General features: G+C 42.2%; 1 protein-coding gene and 1 long non-coding RNA gene across 3 annotated transcripts in view; one reads left to right on the top strand and one right to left on the bottom strand.

Annotated features, from left to right (window-relative positions):
* LOC116447001 overlaps positions 1-23,633 on the top strand; it is a 47,991-nt gene that overhangs the window by 9,745 nt on the left and 14,613 nt on the right. The window contains exons 2-3 of the long non-coding RNA XR_004241467.1: positions 8,168-11,703; positions 18,267-18,387. This is a non-coding gene — a long non-coding RNA (uncharacterized LOC116447001). The remainder of the gene's footprint in view (positions 1-8,167; positions 11,704-18,266; positions 18,388-23,633) is intronic.
* Positions 884-23,633, bottom strand: part of NEDD9 (neural precursor cell expressed, developmentally down-regulated 9) — a 72,684-nt gene continuing 49,934 nt past the window's right edge. For both annotated transcript variants that reach the window (XM_032115483.1, XM_032115494.1), the window contains 6 exons: positions 21,662-22,102; positions 6,801-6,902; positions 5,855-5,956; positions 4,187-5,410; positions 3,760-3,849; positions 884-2,935 (listed from right to left, as the gene is read on the bottom strand). In XM_032115483.1, the coding sequence (XP_031971374.1) occupies positions 2,444-2,935; positions 3,760-3,849; positions 4,187-5,410; positions 5,855-5,956; positions 6,801-6,902; positions 21,662-22,102 (2,451 nt within the window). In that variant the 3' untranslated portion in view covers positions 884-2,443. The remainder of the gene's footprint in view (positions 2,936-3,759; positions 3,850-4,186; positions 5,411-5,854; positions 5,957-6,800; positions 6,903-21,661; positions 22,103-23,633) is intronic.

Here is a 23,633-nt window from a genome sequence, read left to right as displayed (position 1 = left end):
AACTTAAACAGCAGGAATACACACAAGGAATGGGGCAGGACTGTGGTTCAGTGTACTGTAGGCTCTGATAGTTGTATTTTGGACTTGTTAGCTTGTGTAGCTGAGTTGGATAAATGCTTCACCTGCTGCTTCTGGACAGGCAGGGAAACTGTCTGTCCCTTCCTCTTAAACCCCCAAGTTCTCATTTCACACTATAAGCACTGACCAGTGAAAAGATGGAAAGTTAATTCCTCATCTTAGAATGGCTTTGATTGTATTAGCAAGCAGCAAAATTGCCCTTTAATATGCTTAGAAGACTCTGAAAACAAGAAAAAATTAGACCAAGTTGCCTTTTTTATATAAAAAAAGCTAGTAATTTTAATTGTTTCAAAATGATTCTCTACAAGATAACAAACTGTAATACAGGGTTGCAATAAAGGTTCTCCTTTGGAAACCACGAACTATCAACATAACCACTACACTTAGAAACACATTTTCACTTTCTAAGAATATACAGTGAAAAAAGGAAATGCAAAAGAATCCCAAACAACAACAGTACAAAACAGGTTCACGTAGATTGCTTTTTTGGCAACTGGTTATAGGTTACAAAATCATAACTGCCCTTTCAGAATGTTACACCAGGCCGAGCCTTGGAGCCCATCCTGAGCCAGCTGGGGTTGTGCTGGCTTCCACTGACCTTCCAGGAATGTTCTGCACTCTGGAATGTTATGGTAGCGAACAGCGGTCTTCGCTCTAAGACAATACATTAAGGCTGCAGGATTTCATACACTGCTGAAACAGTTCTGTTACCTAAGACAAAAAATCCATTTTAATAAGGCACGTTTGGCTACAAAATGGGAAAGTCAGGAGTTAGGCAGAAGTGCCTGTTTTCCAGGTGCTACTGATCTCACAACCATGTAGTTACCAGAGATCTGGCAAATGCTCTGAACACATTCATGTGGGACCACCTTGAATTAATAAGGACAGTAGTGTTTCTGCTTTAAAAATGCCAGAATCACCTGGAATTTTCCTGAGCTACTGCTCTCTTTGAAGCACAGCTTTTAGGCTGGGGACCACAGGCAAATGGTGTTCTGTGACTTATTTTTAGGGGGTTCACAGAAGGCAATGATGACAAATAAGCTGATACGGGTTTTGGAGCGACCAGCATACATGAAATTTCTAGAGGAGCCTAACACTCTGCTAACAGTTTTTAAGGGTCTACATTGAAAATTACTAGGTGGGAGTGTGTGTGCTTATTGATGGAACGGTCCCATTAAAACAGGATGTCATTTTTGGCAACAACAGTGTAGTGCAGAAAGGACCAGTACCTACACAACAGAATTCCAGAAAAAAAGCCCAGTAGTTGAATGGAAGTCAGAATTGCAACAGATGCAATTAATTCCCAATTACATATCCTAGAAAATTAAGTGCTATTCTTCATTAAATTGTGTGTATGATATAGAGATGTTTAAATATCTGTTATTTCAAATTAAGTTCTTTTCTTTCCATACAAAGTACAATTTGTATGTTAATCCTTCTGAAAGGGATTGGTATTTTGAAACACTGCTCATCCACAGCCTCAAAGATGAGCCCAATGGATCCTGGGATGCCCTCAGGATAACTCTGAGTCCATAAACAATAAGGCTTTCAAGCCTGACTGTTAAAATTAAATTGCAAATGCAAGGACATACAAAGTAAACATGTATGAAATTACACTGCTGGGAATCCATCCATGGTTTTGAAATCCCATGTTGCACAGTTATTAGAAACAGTGAAATCTGAATGCCAAAAGATATTAAATATATACAATTCTGCCTTCCTCCTTAGAAGGTCCTGTTTCTTACATGGCCCAAAAATGCTTTTCTCCCAAATGCTGTATGCCTTGATTGATGTGTTGCTCATTGCAGCTGTGCATCTATGTTGGTCAGAACGACCAAATGTTTTACACAACAAAGTAACATCGAGAGGAGTTGAGCTTCACAGAATTAACCTATAGAAAGTAATTTCTAAGAAGGGAATGGAGTTCTATGAGAACCATTACACTTGCTTCATGGATTGCTACAAGTAGGTTTCACAACCAAGCCCATGCACCAGCATCAAGATGGAATGAAACAAAAAGAGTGCAGCATCCAGTTAACAAATATGCTGAGGAAACAGGCTGTATATACAAAAGATATGCACTGTTCACCTGACATATAATTTTTAAGGTGCTTAATTGATGTTTTAGGGAAGGTAGCAACATATACATATATGCTGTGTATACAAATCTAAATGTGTATAAGAAACATAATACAGAACCAGAAAATATTCCCAGATCCCTGATTTAATTAGACTCTCTAATGCATAAGAATGTATTTAAAATATTTAATAAAAAATATCTAGAAAATGGTAACATTTACATAAAAATAGCTCCAGTTTGTCTGCTCTTCTGCTTTGCTGCTCACGGATTGGATTCTGCTAGGTATCACATGGATGCCATTTGGACCAGTGAGAGTTTGAACAACTGTGCGTGATGAGAGAGCTCTGTTACTCGGTCCACCATCTTCTGCAGGGCTGCAGTGCTGGGGTAACTCAAGGCAGCTGCCTTGGTGGCCAGAACAACGCTCTTCAGCAGTTCACACAGCTGGTTGCTGGAGTTCATCACTTTGTTGCACATGCCCTGAGTCATCATTTGCCTCGCGAGCGTGTCCCCAATGAACACAAGTTTGTGAGCGCTCAGAATGATGAACTTGCTGTGTGCCACAAAGATCCGGGGGGGCTGAGAAGAGTTGACACAACTGAAAAAGGCATCAATGGCGTTTAGGAGGGAGTTGAAGTGAGTCTCACACTGGTCGGAGTAGAACAAAAGCAGGCGGCTGTCATGGGAGGTCTGGAGGTCTTGCGGAGGCTTCCATTTGGAGATGTCGTTCTCTACTGGCTTTGTGATCTCTTGCTCCAGGCGTTGAAACTGATTGATCTGAAAGGAAAAACAAAAGCTCTCTTCAGCGAGTATTCTTGTAAGATGTTATGTATTACAATTTCACTTCATGCCTCAGGACACCCCTGGGTATCCTATGTTGACCTTATGCTAAGTAAAAAGGATCAAGTGCTTTGATTACCATAAATCCAAACATGCGGAGTTCAGAAGGGAGAAACATCTAAAATATTTTATTTGCATTAAAAAAACCCAACAACCCAAACTCTTGAATTTACAGGCTGTTGCTCATTTGGAGTATTCTGAAATCACAAGTGAGAGAGATGAACTTAAGTGCCAATGACTCCTACACAATCTTTAAAAAGCTGTCATCTCTGTGGGATTTTGAGATGAAAACCCTTTAACTCTCACCTCCTCATTGCTTGTACAATTTTCTGCCATACGATATGGCAACAACATATTGAAGAATTAATATGAGGAAAAATTGACAGCCCTCGATCTTGTGACCTACTTTTTTAGCACTAAAAATGACGTTCAGCACAATATGAGCTGATGGTGTTGATGTTCACTGAGGAGCTGTGCAGGTGGCACATGTATTCAGTACGGTCCAGTGATTAAGGCCCTGGATGGTGGGCCAGGAAAGCCAAGTTCTCAAGCTGGCTTTGTGACTGACCTGCTGTGAGACATCACAGAAGCTCACTTCTCTTCCGTGGTAAGCTTTTAGAGTTTTTAAACTCTTTGCATTTTATTATCTGTATCCTTAGTGCACTGCTAAGGCAAGGGCCCCTCCTGCTCTATTTGACCAGTGCTCCTTACGTGTGAGGAACACTGCATTTCAGGGTGATTATACACCCGGGAGAACATACCTGATGGTGCTCTAGCTCCATTTTGCTCTGCTTGATGATATTTTCTTTCTCCAGAAGCTCCTTCTGTTGCCTTTCAAATTCTTCTTTACCCTGTTTTGCATAACGTAAGAGACTGTGTTAAATCAAAACTGCTCCTGACCTAAATGACAACTACAGGTCAAGAAAGAGGCTGCTTTGTATTGCCTTTCTCACTGGTAGTGCACCACCAAGAGTACAGAAAATGCAAGGATAGTGTGGCAGAGCAAAAGGCTATCCCTATCACATATGCAACAGTCCTGTTTGAGAGGAAGTAATCACGCTGGTGAAATTACTCTCAAATATGCATTAGCGCGACAATCAATTGCTACTTCCCCACAAGCAGCTTCTACAAAAGCCACAGACAATTCCTACATGGCCTTGTGCAGAACAAGGTGTTGGGTTTACCGACCTGCAGGTGAACATAATCGTAGTCATCCATCCAGCTCTTTTCCGAGACTTCACTGGTGGTATTGTAAGGGTGCTGGCCTTTACTCAGGAGCAGGGGAAGGGAGCTGCAGTGGGTCTGTGCTTTTTCTCCATGACGCTGCATCTGAGGACTGTCGTAGACACAGTCAGGAGTGTTCATTATATTCTCTGGTACGGTTTTGAAACGGGAGCTGGCCAGAGCCTGTTTGAAGAGCAGCTCTGCGTTGACACTGATAGTAGTGGTCAGCTGCTTGGCATCGTCCGGGACTGTCCTTGCCACCATAACAAACCGATCCAGGTCATCGCACTTGTTCTGCACTCTGTTGACAGCCAGGACATTCAAAGACCAGCTGTAGCTGTTCAAGTCATGACTGGTTTGGGTAAGGATCTGGTGAGAGTCCTCCAGCCTTTGCACCTCCCTCCTCATTTTGTTGAGGAGGCTGAACTCGGACAGGCACGAAGCATTGGCTGCCGATCCTTTGGCAAACTGGAGGTACTCCAACAGTGACTGCTCTACCTTATCCACAGCAGCGTGAATTTCATTGATGTGCTTCTCCATATATCCATAGGACCGCCAGTCTGGTGTAATGAAGGCTGTGAGGTGATTGACAGCTGTCTCCACCATCTGCTGGAGGTGATAAAGCCTCTCTATAGCAGTGTCTGGATCAAGGATTAGTCTTTTGTCCTGTGCAGTTGATGATGAATGAGAAGAGTCTTTTGATGTCGTTGAAGATGTGGACATGTTACTCCTCGTGCTTCCTGTGCTGGAGAAAGACAACCTATTCATCCCATCAGTCACATCCTGTAAGCCTTTATTGTCTTGGAGGACTTGTGGGGGAACATCATAGACACCTTCTCTTCCTTCTGCGATGAGACTTTCACTGAGTCCTGTTTGTTGTCCTGGGAATGCAGTTCCTCTCGGGGTATCATAAACATCTTTTTCAGGTGCAATTTGCTGTCCAAGAAATTGGTTTTGATGGTTCACAGGGATGTCATAAACACTCTGTGTCTGTGGCATTCCACCTGGCAATAACAGGCTCTCAGGAGAAAATCTATTAAGTTCTTTTCCAGTTGCTTTGGTGATGGGAGGAGGAATATCATATACTCCTTCTTGTCTTACACTGTGGACCACTGGAGATGAAAAATCCTGCAAGTTTTCCCTCAGGGCTGTATCATCTTGGCATGCAGATGGAGGTGCAGCATAGACCTGAATCACAGAACCGAAAACATGAAACCCTTGACTAGAATAGCAGAATATTTTACACCTTCCATATGGCCTATAAAATGCTGGGATGGAAGATCTGCTATTGACTTTCAAAGAGTCAGCTACCTATCCTGAGTTTGACTGAGAGTCAGTTTTAATATCTCGCTTTTTATCACTCATCTTGATGCAAATTCTCATAAGCAGAAAAATCCAAAAAGGCAGCATGCTGCCACAAAGATAATGTAGGTCTAATTACCAGTTTATAGTTCATAACCTTAATTTCGATGCAGTGCTTCACTTTACCAGTTTTAACAGTTTAAAAACCTAAGGAAATCTTTGAAGTACTAAATCTCCTTTTCCTTCAGGATCATACATGAACCCTTGTTTGAACATGTCTTTGGTCAGACACGAAAATACAGGATCTTGTGGAAACAGAGTAATACTTACCCCTTTGGCAAGTGGTATGTCATACACTCCTAAAGCTTTTGCTTCTCCCGTGGGAACTGGAAGTGCAGGCCCCTTAACCGATGTGGGGGGAATGTCATATATCTGAAGAAAGAATAAACTGATTACAGAAACAAGTCACCTCATGGAAACCTCTGCTATCAGATGAGTTTTCCTAGTTTCTGTGTCTCCTCTCAAAAAGTCTGAACATGACCAGAGCTCTTCAAGTTTTTTTCATATGGGAGAATGTCTTGGATTTGCCCAGAATTTTGGACAGTTAGGAGGAAATGCACTTTGCTAGGTCTCCTTTGGGCAATTGTGTGGACAGCAGGCTGGAGAAATGAAGTCACAGCTGACTTCCATCCTGAGAGGTAAATCAGGGTCAGTCTACTACAGATACCTCTTGGGGTGAACAGGGGAGCACACGTGACCAGAACTGATCACACCCTTACATCCAGGTTGGGTGAGTTCCAGGTCCTGCAACCATCCACTCCACATGTCTGTGGTCCTGGGGACTGACTGCTAAGGGTTTCCCCCAGAACAAACATATATTTCAAGCTCGTGGTGCAGTCAATAGGTGGTGAAAACAACTCCCTGCATAGCAGCTGTTCATCTAGGCGATAATTTTACCCTTACTGAGTGAATTACTGTCAACTATGCAACAACAAAGTACGGGGAAAAAAATGTTCCCAGGCAGCAAGTTTCTTCTGTTTAGATATACTCTTTGATCAAAACAGAGAGAACAAATGGGACTTTTGCCTTTGGTGTGCTGCCAAATCTCAGTCAACATCAAATAAAACTTTGAAATACGTCTGTGATCTGTGAATAAGCCATGGCATCTAATTAAAACATATCTTCTCTCTGAAATGAGAGAACCTGCCTTGCTCATGAAAGTCTGGTAGAAATTCATCACCTTTTGTGCCCTGTTCGCACTTTTGTTGGTACCTACCCCTTGGAGAGGGCGAACGGGGGGGATATCGTAGGCATCCTTCTGGTGTTTGGAAGGGAATTCATAAACATAACCTTGTCCTGACCGGACTGGTGTTATTACCTGTGGATGAAAGAAAAAGAGGAAATGTTAAGTCTCTGAGGATCTTAGAATGTTCTTCCTGTAACTGCACAGGGTATAAACAATCCACTCCTGTTAACGTTCATGCTTCATTGGCAATGTTAGTAACACCACTCTGCATACCCTTCTGAGAGCTGAACACCCTAAAATGAGTGTTAGTAGCTACAAATGCACCACCTTTTCTTTCCAGACCAGCCCTGACATGACTGTTTGCTAGTGCTCTACACTGTCTTCTATTTCTCAAGCACAGATTCTCCAGCCCATCTGAGAGCTCAGTCCCTTCTTCCCACTGACTTCCCATTAGCACAGACGACATGAGGTGATGGCTACACCACCCACTTGCTGAGATCAGGGCTGTGTGTACACTGATCCTGCTAGGTGTGAGTGTCCCCACTCGTTGTCAGAGGCTTAAAATATTATGTTTAGGCTCTGGGAGTCTATGCCTTTGCTTGTAGAGGTATTTCCCACCTCCAGCAGGACTCCTTGTGTTACTGCGCTTCATAGCACAGCATCCTGGAGAACTGAATGTGAGTTGTGGCTAGGGAAATTCTTCACATAGAAGTGCTATGCTTAAGCCTTCCAAAGCAGGATGCTCAATTTATGCTGTCTCTGCTTGGTTTCTCTAAGAGATGGGAAATGTCAAACCATTCTTGAAGTATATCATGCAATCACAGCCTCTGAAAAACAAGAAAGCTTAGAATTTACATTTTTTGACATTTTGTAAACCATTAACTATCATAATGACTACAAATAAAATTTGGTGAAAAAGAAATGCCTTAAGTCTTGGACAGCATCTGCACAGCAGAATTTCAGTGCAGTGTGGTATAAAAGAGATGTTACCTAACCCCAAAAGAGAGCTGGGTTTGTAGTGGAAATGCTGACATCCTAACCTCTGCTGGTGCTATTTAGCTCTAAGAAAAACGTTTAAACACTGCAACCCAAAGGCACAAAATGGCAAATTACATAGGCTCGTATAAGATGTGGCTTTGTACTCAGCTGGGGAAAATTTTGTACCAGAGCTACCTAACCATCCCTAGAACTGGATGTAAGACATAACAGCATTTCTTGCTCAAATGGTCAGTAAGGATCCTGTGGCAGATTTTGCTGAAAGGAATCCTTGCATCCTGGCCAGATTTCACAGTGAGTTTTTCTTGACAGAGGTCTTCAGGGAAAGTCCCTCATGCCAACCCCCTAGCTCTTCTCTGCTATGTTAACAACACAGGCTTTCCTTCTTTTCACTTTCCCAGATTTGGCTGTGTAGTCTCTGCCCCTGTACCATGAAATAATCACTGGATTACCCTGCCCTGACTGCATGGGCCTTGGGGGAAGGAGGAAGTCACGCCTGGCAGGCGGGGAAGACCATGGGTTTTGCAACTGCTTTTCTTTGAATTAGCATCTGAAGACAGGAACTGGAAGTGATACAGTCTCCAGAGCGCTGCGTATGAGAGAACTCCCGCTCCGTTGGGTGTGAGGCTAATAGGCCTTATGTACATATGAGGTTTTTTTAAAAAGAATCTAAAAAAAATACATTAATGACAGGCCATTCCTGTTCCACAGAGTCACCTACTGCATTGCAAAAGGTATCTACAGGTAAAACTTTCAAGGAAGTTCTTTCTGAAGTAATTGGAAGCTTCCCATAATGGGTCACTCCAGACAGTATTTCTCCCAGGCCACTCTCATGTAATACTGGGATTATTCTGTTTGCCAGAGAAAATTCTAACTTGTATCAACATCACTTCTTCATGCTTTTTCTGCCAGTGAGGGCTAGTGATCAGACTAGAATAGTTTGCAATGTATATTTTGCATCCTTTTCCCAGCTGTGTGCTGCCAGTCAAATGCTTTCTACCCAAATGAAGAACAGAAATATTTGGTTTTAAGCAATGTTTACTCAGAGGTTCCTTTCAAGGGCTCCAAAATTACAACCATGGAGTTGCCTCAATGAGTCATTTGGTGTCTTAAAGGGATCCTCTGGGAGAACTGACAATGTACAGTAAAAACAAAGGGCTGTTTCCTGGAGCCCATCTCCACCAGCCCTTCTGCTGCTGTGAACATTGTGGCATTAGGCTGCTTGCTAATATGCTGGGAAACTGCTTGACCATCCCAGAGAAAAGAAACAGCAGGGTGTTCATGGTGGGCAGCCAGCGGCCCCACGCAGCACTGGAAGCAGGAGGAATGATGTGCTGCTGCAGTTTGACTCTGCTTCACCTGCTGCTTGTTGCCTAGATGGACAAAGCAGGACTCAGGCTGTGTCAGACTCCAAAAAGGCAGATAGTGGTCGCTCAGTGTGAAATTTTTATAACCCCTTGCTCAGTTTTGTTCTACACCAGAAGCTGAATGAGTAAACTCCTTCAGGACTGAAGACACCACCACTCCCTTCTTGCTCAGAGAATTAATCTCCATGAGCAAAGTCACAGGCCTCTAATATAAAAAAGAGAGTTGATCCAAGCAGCACAGGTAATAAGGCATAGAATCACAGAAGGTTGGAAAAGACCTTTAAGATCATTTGGTCCAACCATAAACCCAGCACTGCCAAGTCCACCACTAAGCCATGTCCCTAAGCACACACAAGTAAACCCACTTGCTCTTCTTACAGGTAAACATGGTATTTTGCTTTTGTAACAAGAAGCCCTGGTCACAAAGCAGATGATATCCTCACACCATGGAGCCTGGAACTTACATGGAAGAGAAGCTTGCTCATACCCAGTACTTGCAGAGAGAGTCTCCCCCACTCTGCATACAGGAGTTTCATGCAACTGCAGTTACTCTTGTAGCTCATCTTTAGAGGCCTTTCCCATTTTTCAAAAAATCCTGACATACCAGACGCTGTATGGAAGATTTACAGTACTACAAGGCCACTGGTTTTATTTATTATGCTGTGATACAATCCTAAAAAGCTACACTAAAGCTAGATGGGCCACATGAAGGAAGCCAGTTTCACTCAGCACTGCAGGACTTTTTGTATCATCTAGACACTTTTGCGCTTTCCCAGACCCAAAGCAGTGGTCAAGCAGGGTAACGCCTTTATTTGGTTGAAACAAAACCCTGCTCTGGGTGTGTCTAGCTTTTGTCAAAGAAAGTGAGAGGTTAAAGCACAAAATGCTTGATTCTGGGTATTCATGAGTGAAGTCTGCCTGCAAGTGCAACCGTGGGACAGAAGACCTGAGACGTCTGCAGGGCTGTGTTTAGCAGTGCACTCTACTTAAGGTAGCATTTATTTTCCAAATAAAAATGCATCAGATGCTTTTATGTCTGCTCCTCTTTAGGCTTTTAAAAGAGTTATATGAGAGGCAGAAAATAAGACTTTAAGAAACCCAGCGACAACCAAGGTTTGCTGATAACATGAAAGACAGCTTTTTTCTCCCAGTGACTCGGGTATATTTTTGTGTGTGGAGGATTATTATCCAGTAACAACACGTTATGAGCAATTTCACAACGAAATCCCCTGCAGATGATAATCTGGTCTGTACCGAGTACAAGAATGTTTCCTGTTGTACCTCCACTCCTCTTTCCTTCCAACACTTTTCATTAAGCTAAATATGCCTCTGGACTGCTTATTCCTGGTCAATTCAGAACAGAAGCAGCTCGTCGCCAAAGCTTGAGTAAACATTTTGTTACAGTAGTTAAAAGAATGCCCACACTACTTGACTAAGGCAAATGTGGGGCATTTGTTCTTACTCTCATGACCTCACATGGGACATCAGGACATGGCATTGTCCTGCTTCTTCTGTATGAGGAAGAGAGGGGTAGCTGGGCAGATGAAGAAAGAAAGATACCAAACCCAGTCAGAAGTAACTTTTGATTTTGGATATTCACCCATAAATATATTAAATTAACTTGATGCTTCTGAATGGGAAGCTCAGCCCTCCCAATGCATTGTTGAACAATTTTTTATGGTTTTATTTTTGACGGTAGTTTACTTTCGAAGATGACTTCAGAAGGAAGGAGATGACTGTAAAGGAAATGTTCCCCCTTTCCCACTTCTAGAACAGGGATAGCAGCCCTGTCTGGCACTCAAGAATTTATTTTCTAACAAATGTCATTGAACTTTATACCTCACGAGGATTATTTTTCCTTTTACCTCTTCTCTTTTAAGAATGCCTGTGGTCATCCAAGTATAAAAAAAACCCCTGCATTTCAAACCAGCAATTTTCCTTGTTTACGTGTTAAAGGAAACAGATGGTGTTCCCACAAGCTATCTAGCCCAGCATTCTCAAAACATTGTTAACCACTTAATCCATGCAGAGCAACTAACAGACACCAGCTTTGGCTCTGGTGAAACATGTAATGAGCCTTCAAACTTTCAGTACTGCAAAACAAAGGCAGCTGAGCAGAAAGTTTGTTCTGTTCCTGCTGAAGACCACGCTCTTCCAAAAGCAATTACTTGGGCCTTTTCCATGCCAATGGCATGTCCCTAACCAAGAAAAAAGAGCTGAATGTGCATGTACTTTACAAAATATCCAGTCCTGCGGTTCATTAAATCCCTCTTCCCTAAATATAGGGGGGGAAAAACCAACATTCTATTTCTTCCAGGATTAAAATGCATGTTAGGCTGCAACAGAGAACGTTCCTAACTACGGCAACAAGAAGACCATTCTCGTGCTTACAGCCAATACACAACACTGTAGTTTACACTGTTTCACAAGGACAAAGAGCAAATAAACCTACTGAAGCAAACGAAATTACTCTGAATTTATAGCAGTACCGTGGAGGGCAGAATTTGGCCTGTTCTCATGAACTCCAGTTCCTGATATGCAGAATGATGGGAAACAAGTGAGTTTTACAGGTGAGAGAACTGATCAGAGGTATGTTGCACCTCTGCAACACCTTGCCCCACCCAAACCACAGGCAGAGAGGGGGGCTGAAAAGGGTAGCCTGGTATTTCCCAGTACGGCCTCTCAACCCCGAGAGCCCACTGACTGCTTTTTAAACAGATCAGTGCTTTTTGAAGGTGGGAAAAAAGAGGCATGTATTTTAAATCGAGATGAAGAACTGTACTAAAACATATTTTCCCCCACAATGCCCTCCTCTTCACCTCGCGGGTAACTCTCAGCAGCTGATGAGCTACTACCATCAACTGCTTACCCTGGGAAGAGTTCTGCCCTGGAGGAGGCCAAGTGGTGGTACATGAAATGGGGCTGGCACAAAGCCTGGATATGAGAAAAATGAATCAAAGTGTAAGGAAATGAAAAAGAAGAAAAAACCACTTTTGTTTTCTGTTGTAAATTATATCTGTAAATTTAATATGAAACTCTAATGGTTGAAATTCTGTTCCTGAGCCTCTTAAGTGGATATGTAACAGCCACCTGGGCTCTCTTAGGCTTGTAACAAGCAGAAAATAGACAAAGAGAATATGGGGAAATATTATCAGAGAATTAAGGAGAAAAAAATCCCGACTCTCTTTAACTCCTAGCCTTTTGCAAGGCAGTGGCAAGAGCCATTAAATGATGTCAGATCAGGCAGTGAACCACCTCTTGGCCCTTCTCTTTGTTCTGCTGCATGTACTTAGGAAGCCACGTGTGTCTCCTTAAAAGTTTTGGGGTTTTTTCCCTTGGGAAAGGTTCAGTGGCTAAGTTGAACTGCAGGAAGGCTAGGTTAAAAAACACAGTCTCTAAGGTAATTTGGGTATTTGGCTAGCTGGCTTAAACTCTGTCATTTTTACAGAAAGCTCATAGTGTTTCCACTCATGTCTTCTGCAAGCTGCATCAGGATTTTCAGTGACTGACAATGAATCTCCAGACAGTAATACCTACTGTATCCCTTTCTGTTGCCTGCTCTGAAAAAAACAAGCAATCGTGTTTTTACTTATTTATTTGCTGTATACAATAACATACAGTGTATTTCCCCGCTGCCAGTGAGTAAAGGTTGGAGTTTCACATGTGCTAAGGATTGTCACTCTTACCAATGTTTGGGTTTGTAAGTTGCTATAGTTCTTAGATTACGAACTCATAACACTTTATTTTAATCCAAATAATGTATGAACATTGGGCCACTATAAAATGTTCTGGTGCAGTATTTTCTGCCAAGACTGAACTGTTGGAGAGCTTTGATCAAGTCTCACAAGCTGGAAGAGAGGGGAGGAAGCCTGTAGAGGCATTTCTTCTGGTGCACTGGACTTGTAGCTGCAACTGTGAGTTGTTTCTAGTGCTATGGCCCAAATGTCTCTGCCAGGCAAGAGGAAATCGACAGAAATGACGGTATTGATTTTGTGGGTTGAGTGAGTTATCAGCTCTAGCACACAGCAGAAAGAAATGCAGCATCAAGGCACATTGTGACACCTCTGCCTGTCTCTGAGTGGGTGTTCACAAGTGAGATTTCTTAGAATATTCAGAGGTGTGAAGGTAAGAACACATGACAAATACTACCCTGATACAGAACTGATTTATTTCGTGATGCTGCTTTCATCTTCAAAAAACTTGCTTCTTTTCTCCTACACTTTATGTCCATTTGCTGTCCAAGACCTACACCCTATGAAGATTCTGCTGTAAGTGCTCTCAAAATCTCAAGCAGGTCCAGATATCACTTACTCATGGTGTGTTAAGTTAAAAATGCTTAACTCTGCAGGCTCGGGCATTTAAACAGAAATTTCTAAACGTGTCTATGAAGTGCCTCAGCAGTAGACGCCCAGTTTTAAAAAATGCCCCTGTGGTATTGTCATGTAAACAACAGTAAGTAATGAAAATGGGTGTTACAATTTTGAGGTTGTATTATTTCAACAAGACTTACACAAGTTTTGGGTTGTGAGTCTTGAAGATATAGAGCAGAAGTTGTGAAACAAATCTACGATAAAAAATGTGATATCACAAGCTGGTCTGGATTCAAACCCTCACTGCTGATGAAAAGGGTATAACCAACTGCTTTGCAACTAATCCTGACTTCTTACCTTCTGGTGTGACCTCTTCCATTAATGAGTACACAAAAGCAGGGTCATTACACTATTTTTCAGTTTTGTATTTTTCCTAAATCTGAAGTGCAGGTTTATTCTTTCCAAACAATTAAAAAAAAATATATATGTGGCGTTACATAAATGTCCTAAGCTCTGATTAGTATAAAATGACAGGGCTATATGAAGTGTGGTGGAATAGTGCTGAACTTGCATTAGCTGTAGCTTTAGACAATAGTGTTGAACCTTTTTCTCACTGATGTTCATGATTGCAAACTAAATGCAGATAAAAAGATCTGTATCTCCAGATCTTACTGAATGAGCTGTACAAAGCACAAAAACATGCTCAACAATTTTGTCACTGGCAAGATTTGACTGGACTTTTTTTATTTTATGATGTTTTCGTGACATGATCCTGCTCTCTCTCACATCAGCTCTAGGGCTTTCTGCCAGTTGTGTTATGAGCAACATTTCTGCTTGCTTCAGTGGAACAGGCTTGGTGCTGGCTGGCCTTGAATTCCAAAGCTGACTGGGAAGGGGTATTTCCAAGATTCTGGTACGAGTCATTCTTGCTTACAAAATGTAATTAAAGAGACTCAAACCAACACTTCTGAAAATGTCCCATTTTTGAGAGGAGAGGAAGATAATAAGAGAGATGAGCAAATCATACCATTACTATTAAATTATCAGCATTTTTAAGAGGGGTGTGAAACTCTTGATAAGAGTTTTACCAGTGTCATCTCCATGACAATTACTCATATTTAGGCAGACAGAGACACCATCATTTTTGCATGCATTGGCCTACAGAGCTAAAAAGCTGACGTGTTACGGGACTGGTGATAGAACAGGCATGAACTCTGAAATAATGTCTATGGATGGGTCTTACAGAGAAAGAATCCCCCCCCCCAATTATTGTGTGGTAAGTTTTAGTGAAGAAATACGTGTATCTGCTAAAGCATTCTCTGGAAACCTGTGATTAAATCTGAGCTGCAGTTTTGATAAATGAAAAGCATGTGGCAAAACTCAGCACCTCAGCATTCGGGTTTCTCGTCCACAATAAAAAAGAGTATCTTGCTTTGGCCAGCCCAGTCTGTCGAGTCTCCCCACCTCAAAAAGGTTGTCACATGAACAATCATTTGCAAACCAGTGCTTGTTTTGTGTGTTGGTAGTACTATGACTGTCTCTTCTCAAAGACAGAAGCCCAAATTTAGGGCAAGTTTGGAGGACGAGAGGAAAGAAAGAAAAAGGGAAAGGTGTTAAGACAGGTAGGGCAGAGAGTGTCTTGTTGTGAATGACATGAAATCCTAAAGGCTCACAAAAAAACCCCAGTTTGGTTCAGTCCATACAAATAATTTTAGTTCTTTTAAGGTGCTTCATCTTATTTCTGTTATTTCTTTCCTACTATATTGAACTTCTAGATGGAAAGTTTGCGGGGGGAGCTTCATTTGGGAATTGTTGTAACAGGGTATTTCCATGACTTCTTGTTTCCCTTCCTTTAAGCCATTTCTCAGAACGGATCATTCCCTGTCAACAATTTCAGTTTTGTGAATTGGCATTTCCCAGTGGGCAAAAAAATGGTTGAGACAAAGCATTGCCAAAAAGTTTCAATTCCACAAGAGTGTTCTCAGATGTACACTTGGGCAGAAACAATGGAAGTGCCCCATAATCATTTAAGTTGGGAACTATGCTGCTCTGAGAGAGAGAGGCAAATAAAACCTTCCATGAGGAAGAAGCTCAATTTGATTTGATTAGATTTGTAGAGGTTCTCTGGCTCCCAAGCTGTACTTTGGCTCCATTTCTGTATGGGTATCTCAGGGCAGCTGTACAGACAAGTGCTCCTACTAACTGGTGTTTAGATTAACACAGTTTGCTTTGGCAAGTTTATAGAAGGCACAGATACTTTTTAAACAGATATAAACTCCATCCTTAATTGTTTGTTGCATCTGTATAATAATTATTCCAGACTTCAGTCATGACTGATTGTGCATATGTAAAAGTTGTGATGATAAGAACCAATGGGAATATATTACTGTCTTTTAAGGATTAAGGATGGACTGTTTTACGGAAGGTTTCTGTCTCCTAGGAAATTAACTACATTAATTTCACTTTGCTCCCATTCTAACAGTCTGTTTGGGGAGAAAGATTAATTTAGATTTGTGTTTTAAAAAAAAAAAAAAAGATGCAATACTGCCACTGCTTATAAAAAAGAAAAATTGAAATGTTTCATGCAAACATATGGAATGATGATATTCTGATGCTAATTAGTTGTCCTCCAAATCAAAACATCTAAAAAATCATAGAATGCCTGCCAAGACTTTAGATTTCACTAGAACTGTGTTTTCTGATGGTCAGCAACTTGTCTTCATCTACCCATTTCCTATCTCTAGAAACCACACTTCCTCCTCATGATGCGATTCACTTTCTGAATAATCAGTTTTCCACTCATGTGGAATTTTTTTTCTAAAATGCTCTGCTGCTGTGCTTAGTTTTTAGTACTTAGGGCAATTTAGATTACCCAAATTTGGTGGTTTGTTTCAGACATAACCAAAGGTTCAGTTAGGTTTCTAACGACCAAGAAAGAACCCATAAACTTGCATTTTTCTTTTATTATAATAATTACTATTACTATTGTTATACTATTTTTAGCAAAGGTTTGATCCTGCCCTTGTGCAGACAGATTTGTGTCCCTGGAGACCTTGGTTATTGGATTAGATTGCAGAATTGGCCTTTTTTTCTGATACTCCAGGGGAAAAATGCATGTATCTGGTCTACAAATAGAACTGATGAAAAAGAGCCCTGTGCTCAGGGAGGAACAGGGAGTAATGTTGAGCTCATATATTTGCTCAGCCTAATAAAATGCAGTCTTTTTCTTGAAATACTTCTCTACAAATCACATCAGTGACTAACTGCTGTTTACTCTGCCTTGTGGATGAGGAATTAAATTAACTGCATGGACTTTCTATCAGTAACATGGTTGTTCTCCTATTAACGTCACATGGAAAGTTACAAGTGAGACTCCCGAGCCTAAGGAAAAGGCTGTGTGCTGTTTTAACCACTGAGCTTGCGTTTGATTTGAGGTATTTTCATCCTTTAGAGCATGCTTTGTGAAAGGCAGCTCTGAATGTTGAGGTATGTGTTACCACTCCTGCTGCACTCAGCAAACTTCCTGTGTGTTCAGCACTTTTTAACACTGAAGCAATATTTTGTTATGAGGGATACAAATCCCCAAAGCAGAATTTGTAATGTGAAAGCAGAAGAAAAGAGGGACTGTACGATCACTGTTTGGGCCATTTATGGAAACCCCATCACAGGAAACTGGTATTTCAGGCCTGAGGGTAAATGGGGACATTATCTTGGAATGTAAATACATTTTACCAACAAACTGCAAAACACTAGATATGCTCCCATTCTTTCTGATAATGAAATAATCTGTCACACAACTCTACTGTGCTTAATGTCTGTCTCTTCTTACTTCACAAATGTGAAAATAGGCAAGGAAAAGAAGACAATAATGTAAAGGCAGGCTTATTTCTGCAACAAACATTATAAGCAGCCATTTGTTTCTTCCCAACTAGGACAGTACTTGTGTAATTGGGAGGAAAAATGTCATAATGTGGCTAACTGGCTCCTGCTACTGAAGTCCGTGCCAGAATTGTCAGGGTGGTGCTGCTTGTGGGGTGGTGGGAACCAGCATGTCTCTAACATAAATACAAACCAGGGAACAAGGACCGTTCCCATAGCCATGGTTTACCCTAACCTCCTGCTGAAGGCAGTGACCTCTTGAAAAAGGCAGAGATAGCAGGATGGCAGGGTGTGAAACTCTTTATTTGTCAAGGACATGTTTATACTTGGAAATAGGCTAGGGATGAAGATGAGTTCCTTCCCTATTCCGCTCTATCCACTTTTAAAAGGTGGATAAATCTGAGTGTTTGCTGAACCGCAGTGTTCCAGTTCAAATAGACCAACAAACAAAAAAGCTGATGTGTTCCAAGCTGGCATAAATCTCTATTTGCCTGAGTTGGTCTGTGCCTTGTGGGAGCAGTAGTTCAGGGCCTGTAACTCCCACAGTGCAGTCTCTTCCCCGGTCGAACATCAGTCTCATTCTGATTTGTGCAGATTCTCCTTGATCAACAGTTCTCCTGAGAGCTACTGGTTCCTACAGAAAGCTGTTTTCCAACAAGGAAATAATTCCCTTAAATTTTTTGGCCAATGCTATTTTCAGGATGGCAGGGATAGTACAACAGATCAGCTAGGGGAAACACTGAATCAGAAAATGAGTGTTTAAATTATGGCAGTGACTTCTTTTCCATGTGTAGCTTTCCCTGCTTTAAAGCTTAGGTGTGAACTAATGATTAATCACAGATGCAAAAGAGTCTTTGTGCTTTGACAGCACCTTCCCCAAAGGATATTCTCAAAGCAATCTGTACAGAATGAATTCCCTCATAATTAACCCACATATTTTGCAGATGAGATGCAAAAGCACCACTCAAGACCATGCAGAATTCTGTGACAAGGATAAAGTCCAGGTTTCCTGAACGTCAGATTTGTCTGAAGGCTCCTTCTCTTTGCTGGCTGCAGCAAAAGAGGGTAAGTTCCAAGGCAGAGCACAGAAAGAGGGAATGAATTCTAAGATACAGCTTTCACCTCTTTACGCTCATCAGACGCTCTCCGCACTTTGGGGTGGAACTGTTTTGTGACTGAACTTGCAGCAGAGCTACAACAGCTTGGGGCTAACCAAGGCTAATTTTAAACCACCTCTTGTTATCTCTGTCATTGGTAGAGTGAGTTCTAGAAGGTGCTATTTTTATTTGAAAGAAGGAGCCAATACAGCTCTGTTGTCAGCAACCGGTTTGGCCAGAATCAATTAATCACTGTAATTATCTGCCCCAGGACTCCTTTTTGACTCGCTTTGCCTTGCTGGCTAAGGAGATGCGTTACCTCAGCACAGCTTAATAACATGCCTGCTTGTTGATTTACTGCTGCTCGAGGCTAGACAATTCCTGCCTGACAGCAGCTCCTGTATTGCAGCCAAGCCACACGTTTGCACAAGGGAAACAAGGAGACACGTGCAGAAAGGGATAGCACAGAAACTGCTGCTGGTCCCGCTTAGAGTGGCGTCTAGAGGACACAGTTTTCTTCTCTAGCTCCTGCTACGGGAAGGGAGAAGGCTGCATACAGCAAGAACTTGTAGCAAAACCCTTCGGCATCCTTAAGACTACCAAAATACGCAGCTTGCTAACCAGCTGATTCTGGTGATGTAAGGAGGCAGTGGCTCATTTAAGCCTTTGAAGCAGGTGTCACAAGTCTAAGAAAAGAGATTATTCATTTTGGAAGACATAGCAAAGAGACCCCAAATCAAACCTTCAAGATGCCCAGCTTTTCTTAATATTAAGGATTGTTTTTACTGATCCCTAGAGGAGGTGGATTTGGAGGACAGACTGTTCCTTCATACAAAGGAGACAAGTGCTAAAGTGCTTCCCTGTAATTAGGCTTTTCTTTCACAAAGGCATTAGCAGAGAGTTGCAGCGGTAGCTGTAAAAATGCAGTTTAGCAAGATCGGGATAAAGAATGGAGTAGTTTTACATCAGACACTTCCCTCACTAATAAGTTGTCTCTTGCCTGCCACGGTTTCAATCCCAGTAGGCTCCTTTTAGTGCAGAACTGAGCAATTCCAAGGAGCAAGAGATATGCCTACCTCTGATCAAAGCAGGACTCTGCCGTGAGGTTTGCCTGCCACTAATACAACACATTGAGTACTGAGACTAAGGATTCTTAGGCTAAATAAATTCAAGTCAGGACTAAAGCAAGTAGCAAATATTGGCTAGTGCTAAGCAGGTTGGCATTTACTTTGATTGAGGGTGAAATGCTTTATAAACATGCATGTTTAGTTATTTTCCAGTTAGCAGCATAGCTGGCCTTTCATGGGTTGAGAGGAATTAAATGAAAACAAGTCACAACTCGAGAAATAGATAATCTTAATTTTCTAAAGGTGACTTGAATTCAGAAAAATTCATAATCAAGGTTGCTGAAAAAATTTCAAGGCAAAAACTTGGACAAAACAGGTGCTGTACCGCTTCTGATTTTTGCACCTCAACAGGAACTTTGCACTTAAACTAAAACAAAGATTTCAGTCTCTTGGTGTTTCAAGGGTTTTAACACAGTCCTAGCAGCAAACCGATTTATGCAGAATGTCCTGTTAGTTTCATTGGAGCTGGAGAGGGTGGGAGGAGGGAGAAGAAACTTCTTATCAGTTGGAAAACTCGTTCTGTGTAGAGTAGAAACACACATTCATTATGCTAAGCAAACTATCCTAATAGTCATTTAGGTAAGTCAGGTCCTAAAATGAAGGTAACATAGTGCTCATTCCAAACTAATACCTTGGGCTTTCCAGCAGACCTTCGTGCAGAGCTGCTGTATGGTACATCTCCTGTGCCCAGGCTGGATAGCTGAGGCATCTCTGGACAGTGCTGTAAGACATTTCCTACGGCCATAGCCGAAAATGAGATCTCTTTGTGGGATTGTTGCCCCATCAACAGGCTATATTTACCAGGTGCTCACTAACTACCTCGGAGGGTATCTACTGTGTACAAACAGTACTGCCCCTGGAAAAGATTGCACTGTATGTAGTCTATAGGGAAAGGAGAAAAAGAGAGAAAAGACATTAGAGTTATCAAGAAAACCCATGTAATTGCTCCAACAAAGCTCCTATCTCTGCCTGGGCAGCAAGTGCAATTTTCTCATACTATCTTCCTGCACAGCCTATAAAGAAAGCATAACTGTGGAAAAGCTGAGCAAGCAAACCTCTTTATAAATTGACTTGGAATGGTTTCACAGATCTTTCTCTCTTGCTCAGAAGGCAAGAAGTCCATTTATTCTTATCAAAGAAAATGAAATTATAACAAGGAAATAAAAGCATTAGAAGATGTCTTCCAAAGGCCTGATACGAAAAAGGCTGACTTGTGGGTGATGTGGGGGAAAACACAAAACAGACGGTCTTGCCAACCTAAATTAAGAGATGAAAGTTTAAACCAGTAAAGAACTTCCTGACAGAAACATCACCTGCTTACATAAATTGGATATTAATGCTATGCTTTAAGCTCTAAAGGTAAGGAGGATGCTGATATCTGGAACTGTTGAACTGGGAATGAAGGGACTGAAAGAAATTCTTTTCAGCTTTGTAATAAGGGGCCAGGAAGGCCAAAAGAATTTCCTTCCTTCCTTGGGTATCTTCCTTAACCCTTTTCAGTCACCAGGGTACCTGGCACTGTGTGTACCAGGATACCTGAGAGGAATCCCGTGAAGGTAAAATGAGGGAGTGGCAGAAGATGGGGAGAACTTAAGAAGGGCAGCAGGAATAAGGGGGGACCCACACAATGCAATGCTTCTCACTGGAGCCTTGGGAGCTGTCAGCTGCTGCAGTAATGGCTGCATCATGGAGCTGCAGCAGCTCTCACTTTCAACCAAGAAATTTAACTGTAGAGAAACATCAAGTGCACTCTTAAAAGATTTAGGTTCAGTATTAAAACATCCCTCATTATCACCATCCTCTTGCTCCCTCACTCTTAGAAATATGGCCCTTGTCTCATCAATCATTGATTCCTCTTTGTAGTTTAGACCCACTGTGACTTCTCCATCAAGCCAGTATATAATTTTTAATTAAACAAAAATTACTTGGGCAGATGATGTAACTGTTCATTAATAAGTGGGAGAGTTCATCTTGCTGCAGCAGCTCTTTTGAACACACAATGCAAGAACGCCACAGGCCAAATGTGCTCCAGCCTGGGAGGAACCTGAGACCACGTACTTCTCTCAGCACAAGTGAGCTGCTTTGGAGCTATGAAGTAAGAGCAAATGCACACACCTTGTTAATCACAGCTGGACCATCAATACACCTCTGCACGGAGGGTGGCACCTGGTAAATATCTTGTCCCACCAGACCATGACCAGTGGGTATCTGGTAAATTCCCTGATTCTGGTGGGAAGGTGGCACTTGGTAGACAGGGTCCCGTGCTGAGGCCTGTGAGCTTGGCACTTGGTAGATCTTCTGGTGGCTGAAGGGCTGATTCATCAATCCTGAGCTGGGCATATCCTGGCCAGAGGGACAGTCCTGTACCACGGGACCTATCAGGAGTTTCACACGGTTGCCTGGGACGATGCCTTGCCGGCCGTGTAAGGAGCAGAGCCACCATCCTTCCAGGCCCTCGGTGTTCTGTTCTATCACCGTCAGGATGTCTCCCTTGCGGAAGGCCAACTCTTCTGCACACTCGGGGACATTGTCATAGAGGGCTCTTGCCATAAGATTCTGTGGAGAAAGAAGGGCAAGAATAGCAAATCAACAAACAATTTTTCTATATCTTCAAGCACACTCTAGGTGATAAGAATAAGAACTGAATTTGAAAAGTAAGTGTGCAGGAAATCAAAATAACATGGAAAATCATGCAGCACAGGAAGATTCCTCTGTCCCAAGTTTGAGAAATGAGAGGCTTATGCATTATTAACACTACTAGTGAGAAATTTTCCAGTAACAGTGGCTCAGATAGAAGCTCTTTATACGGCCTAGTCACCTGAACAGACAGAAAGTCAGGAGAGTTCTGCTCTTGGCACTGAGGTGCTCTTCCTGTGAATGAGGGGCTTGTACCTTCATCTCTTGACACTGATTTCCCCACAAACGTGCTCTGTGTACTGCTGCAGCCAGCTAGCTGCCATTAAAAATAAACCCTGAACAAGACTCAAAAGGAGTGAGTAATCCAGAGCGGTTTTTGCCAAACATTTTTACACTTGTGGGGTCCCAAAAGACTTTCCATGGAGGTGCAGATCCCATTAGTGTAAAGACAGCGGCCTGGCTTTTCTTAGCTGACACCTGCAGGTGCCTTAAAGTGATGGATCTTTAGACCACCTGGTAAGAAAAGCTATCTAAAATACAAGTTGACAAAATGTCACAGGTTTTGAGCTACAATGCTCATCTTTGCATGTAGCTTTGTGCCTTCTCACTCTGTGCAAACTTCCTCAGGGACACAACACAGCATAGCAGTAGCTTAATAGGTAAAACACTTCCTCCCCTGCTGCCTCAAAACCACCACCACAAAAAAACCCCTCCAAAACAACTTCAAAGAACATGGTTCCTCTGAGTCCTCTGAGATCTTGAAGAGAAAAATATAATTTAAAAAAATAATGTGCCCAGTGACTCCAAGTGGGGTCATGCCTGTGCCATGAGGGAAGCAGTGCCCATCTCTGGGGGTCTGTTACAAGCCAAAGAATGTAACACTGTAGGTGCCAACCAGCACCATAAAGTGCCTCTGTGTGTAACTTAGGAGGAGTCTTAGGGCAGCCAAGGAGTGTCTTTGACTTGTGTCAACATAGTTTAAGCACTCTTAGATGCATTTTGCTTGATAATGTCAAGTGGAGCAGTACCATTAACATGAGGAACTTCACACAGCTCTACTACCCCCAAGCATTTGCCCCGTGTTTCAGGCAGGCTTTGCAGTTTGCCCTGACCTCTGTCCTGTTGGGGTTCTACTCCCAGCAGTACCTCTGCCATGAAGTTTTAAGCCAGCTCTGAGTTGATGTAAGGTTGTTGGCTGTGATGTCTTACTAATAAGTACCACCTCCTCTCATAGATGGAACTACCTCCCTTTCCTCTTTCTTTGCAGGCCTGTATGGCACATCCAGTTCTGAGTAACTGGCCAAGGTATTCAATGGAAAGTAGGCAGGCTGTCTGCACTAGCATTCTTGGACCCCTCAAAAAGGCCATGAAGATTTAATTTCTTGGCTCTGGTGATATTTCCAGATGTGTTGGAAACAGCTGCTCCATGACTGCCTGATTTTCAGTGAAG

Source organism: Corvus moneduloides, chromosome 1, assembly GCF_009650955.1.
Source record: "Corvus moneduloides isolate bCorMon1 chromosome 1, bCorMon1.pri, whole genome shotgun sequence".
In the NCBI taxonomy this organism is placed as follows: Eukaryota; Metazoa; Chordata; class Aves; order Passeriformes; family Corvidae; genus Corvus; species Corvus moneduloides.
The sequence above is the reverse complement of the archived record's forward strand: the minus strand, read 5'-3'. Positions and strand labels throughout refer to the sequence as shown.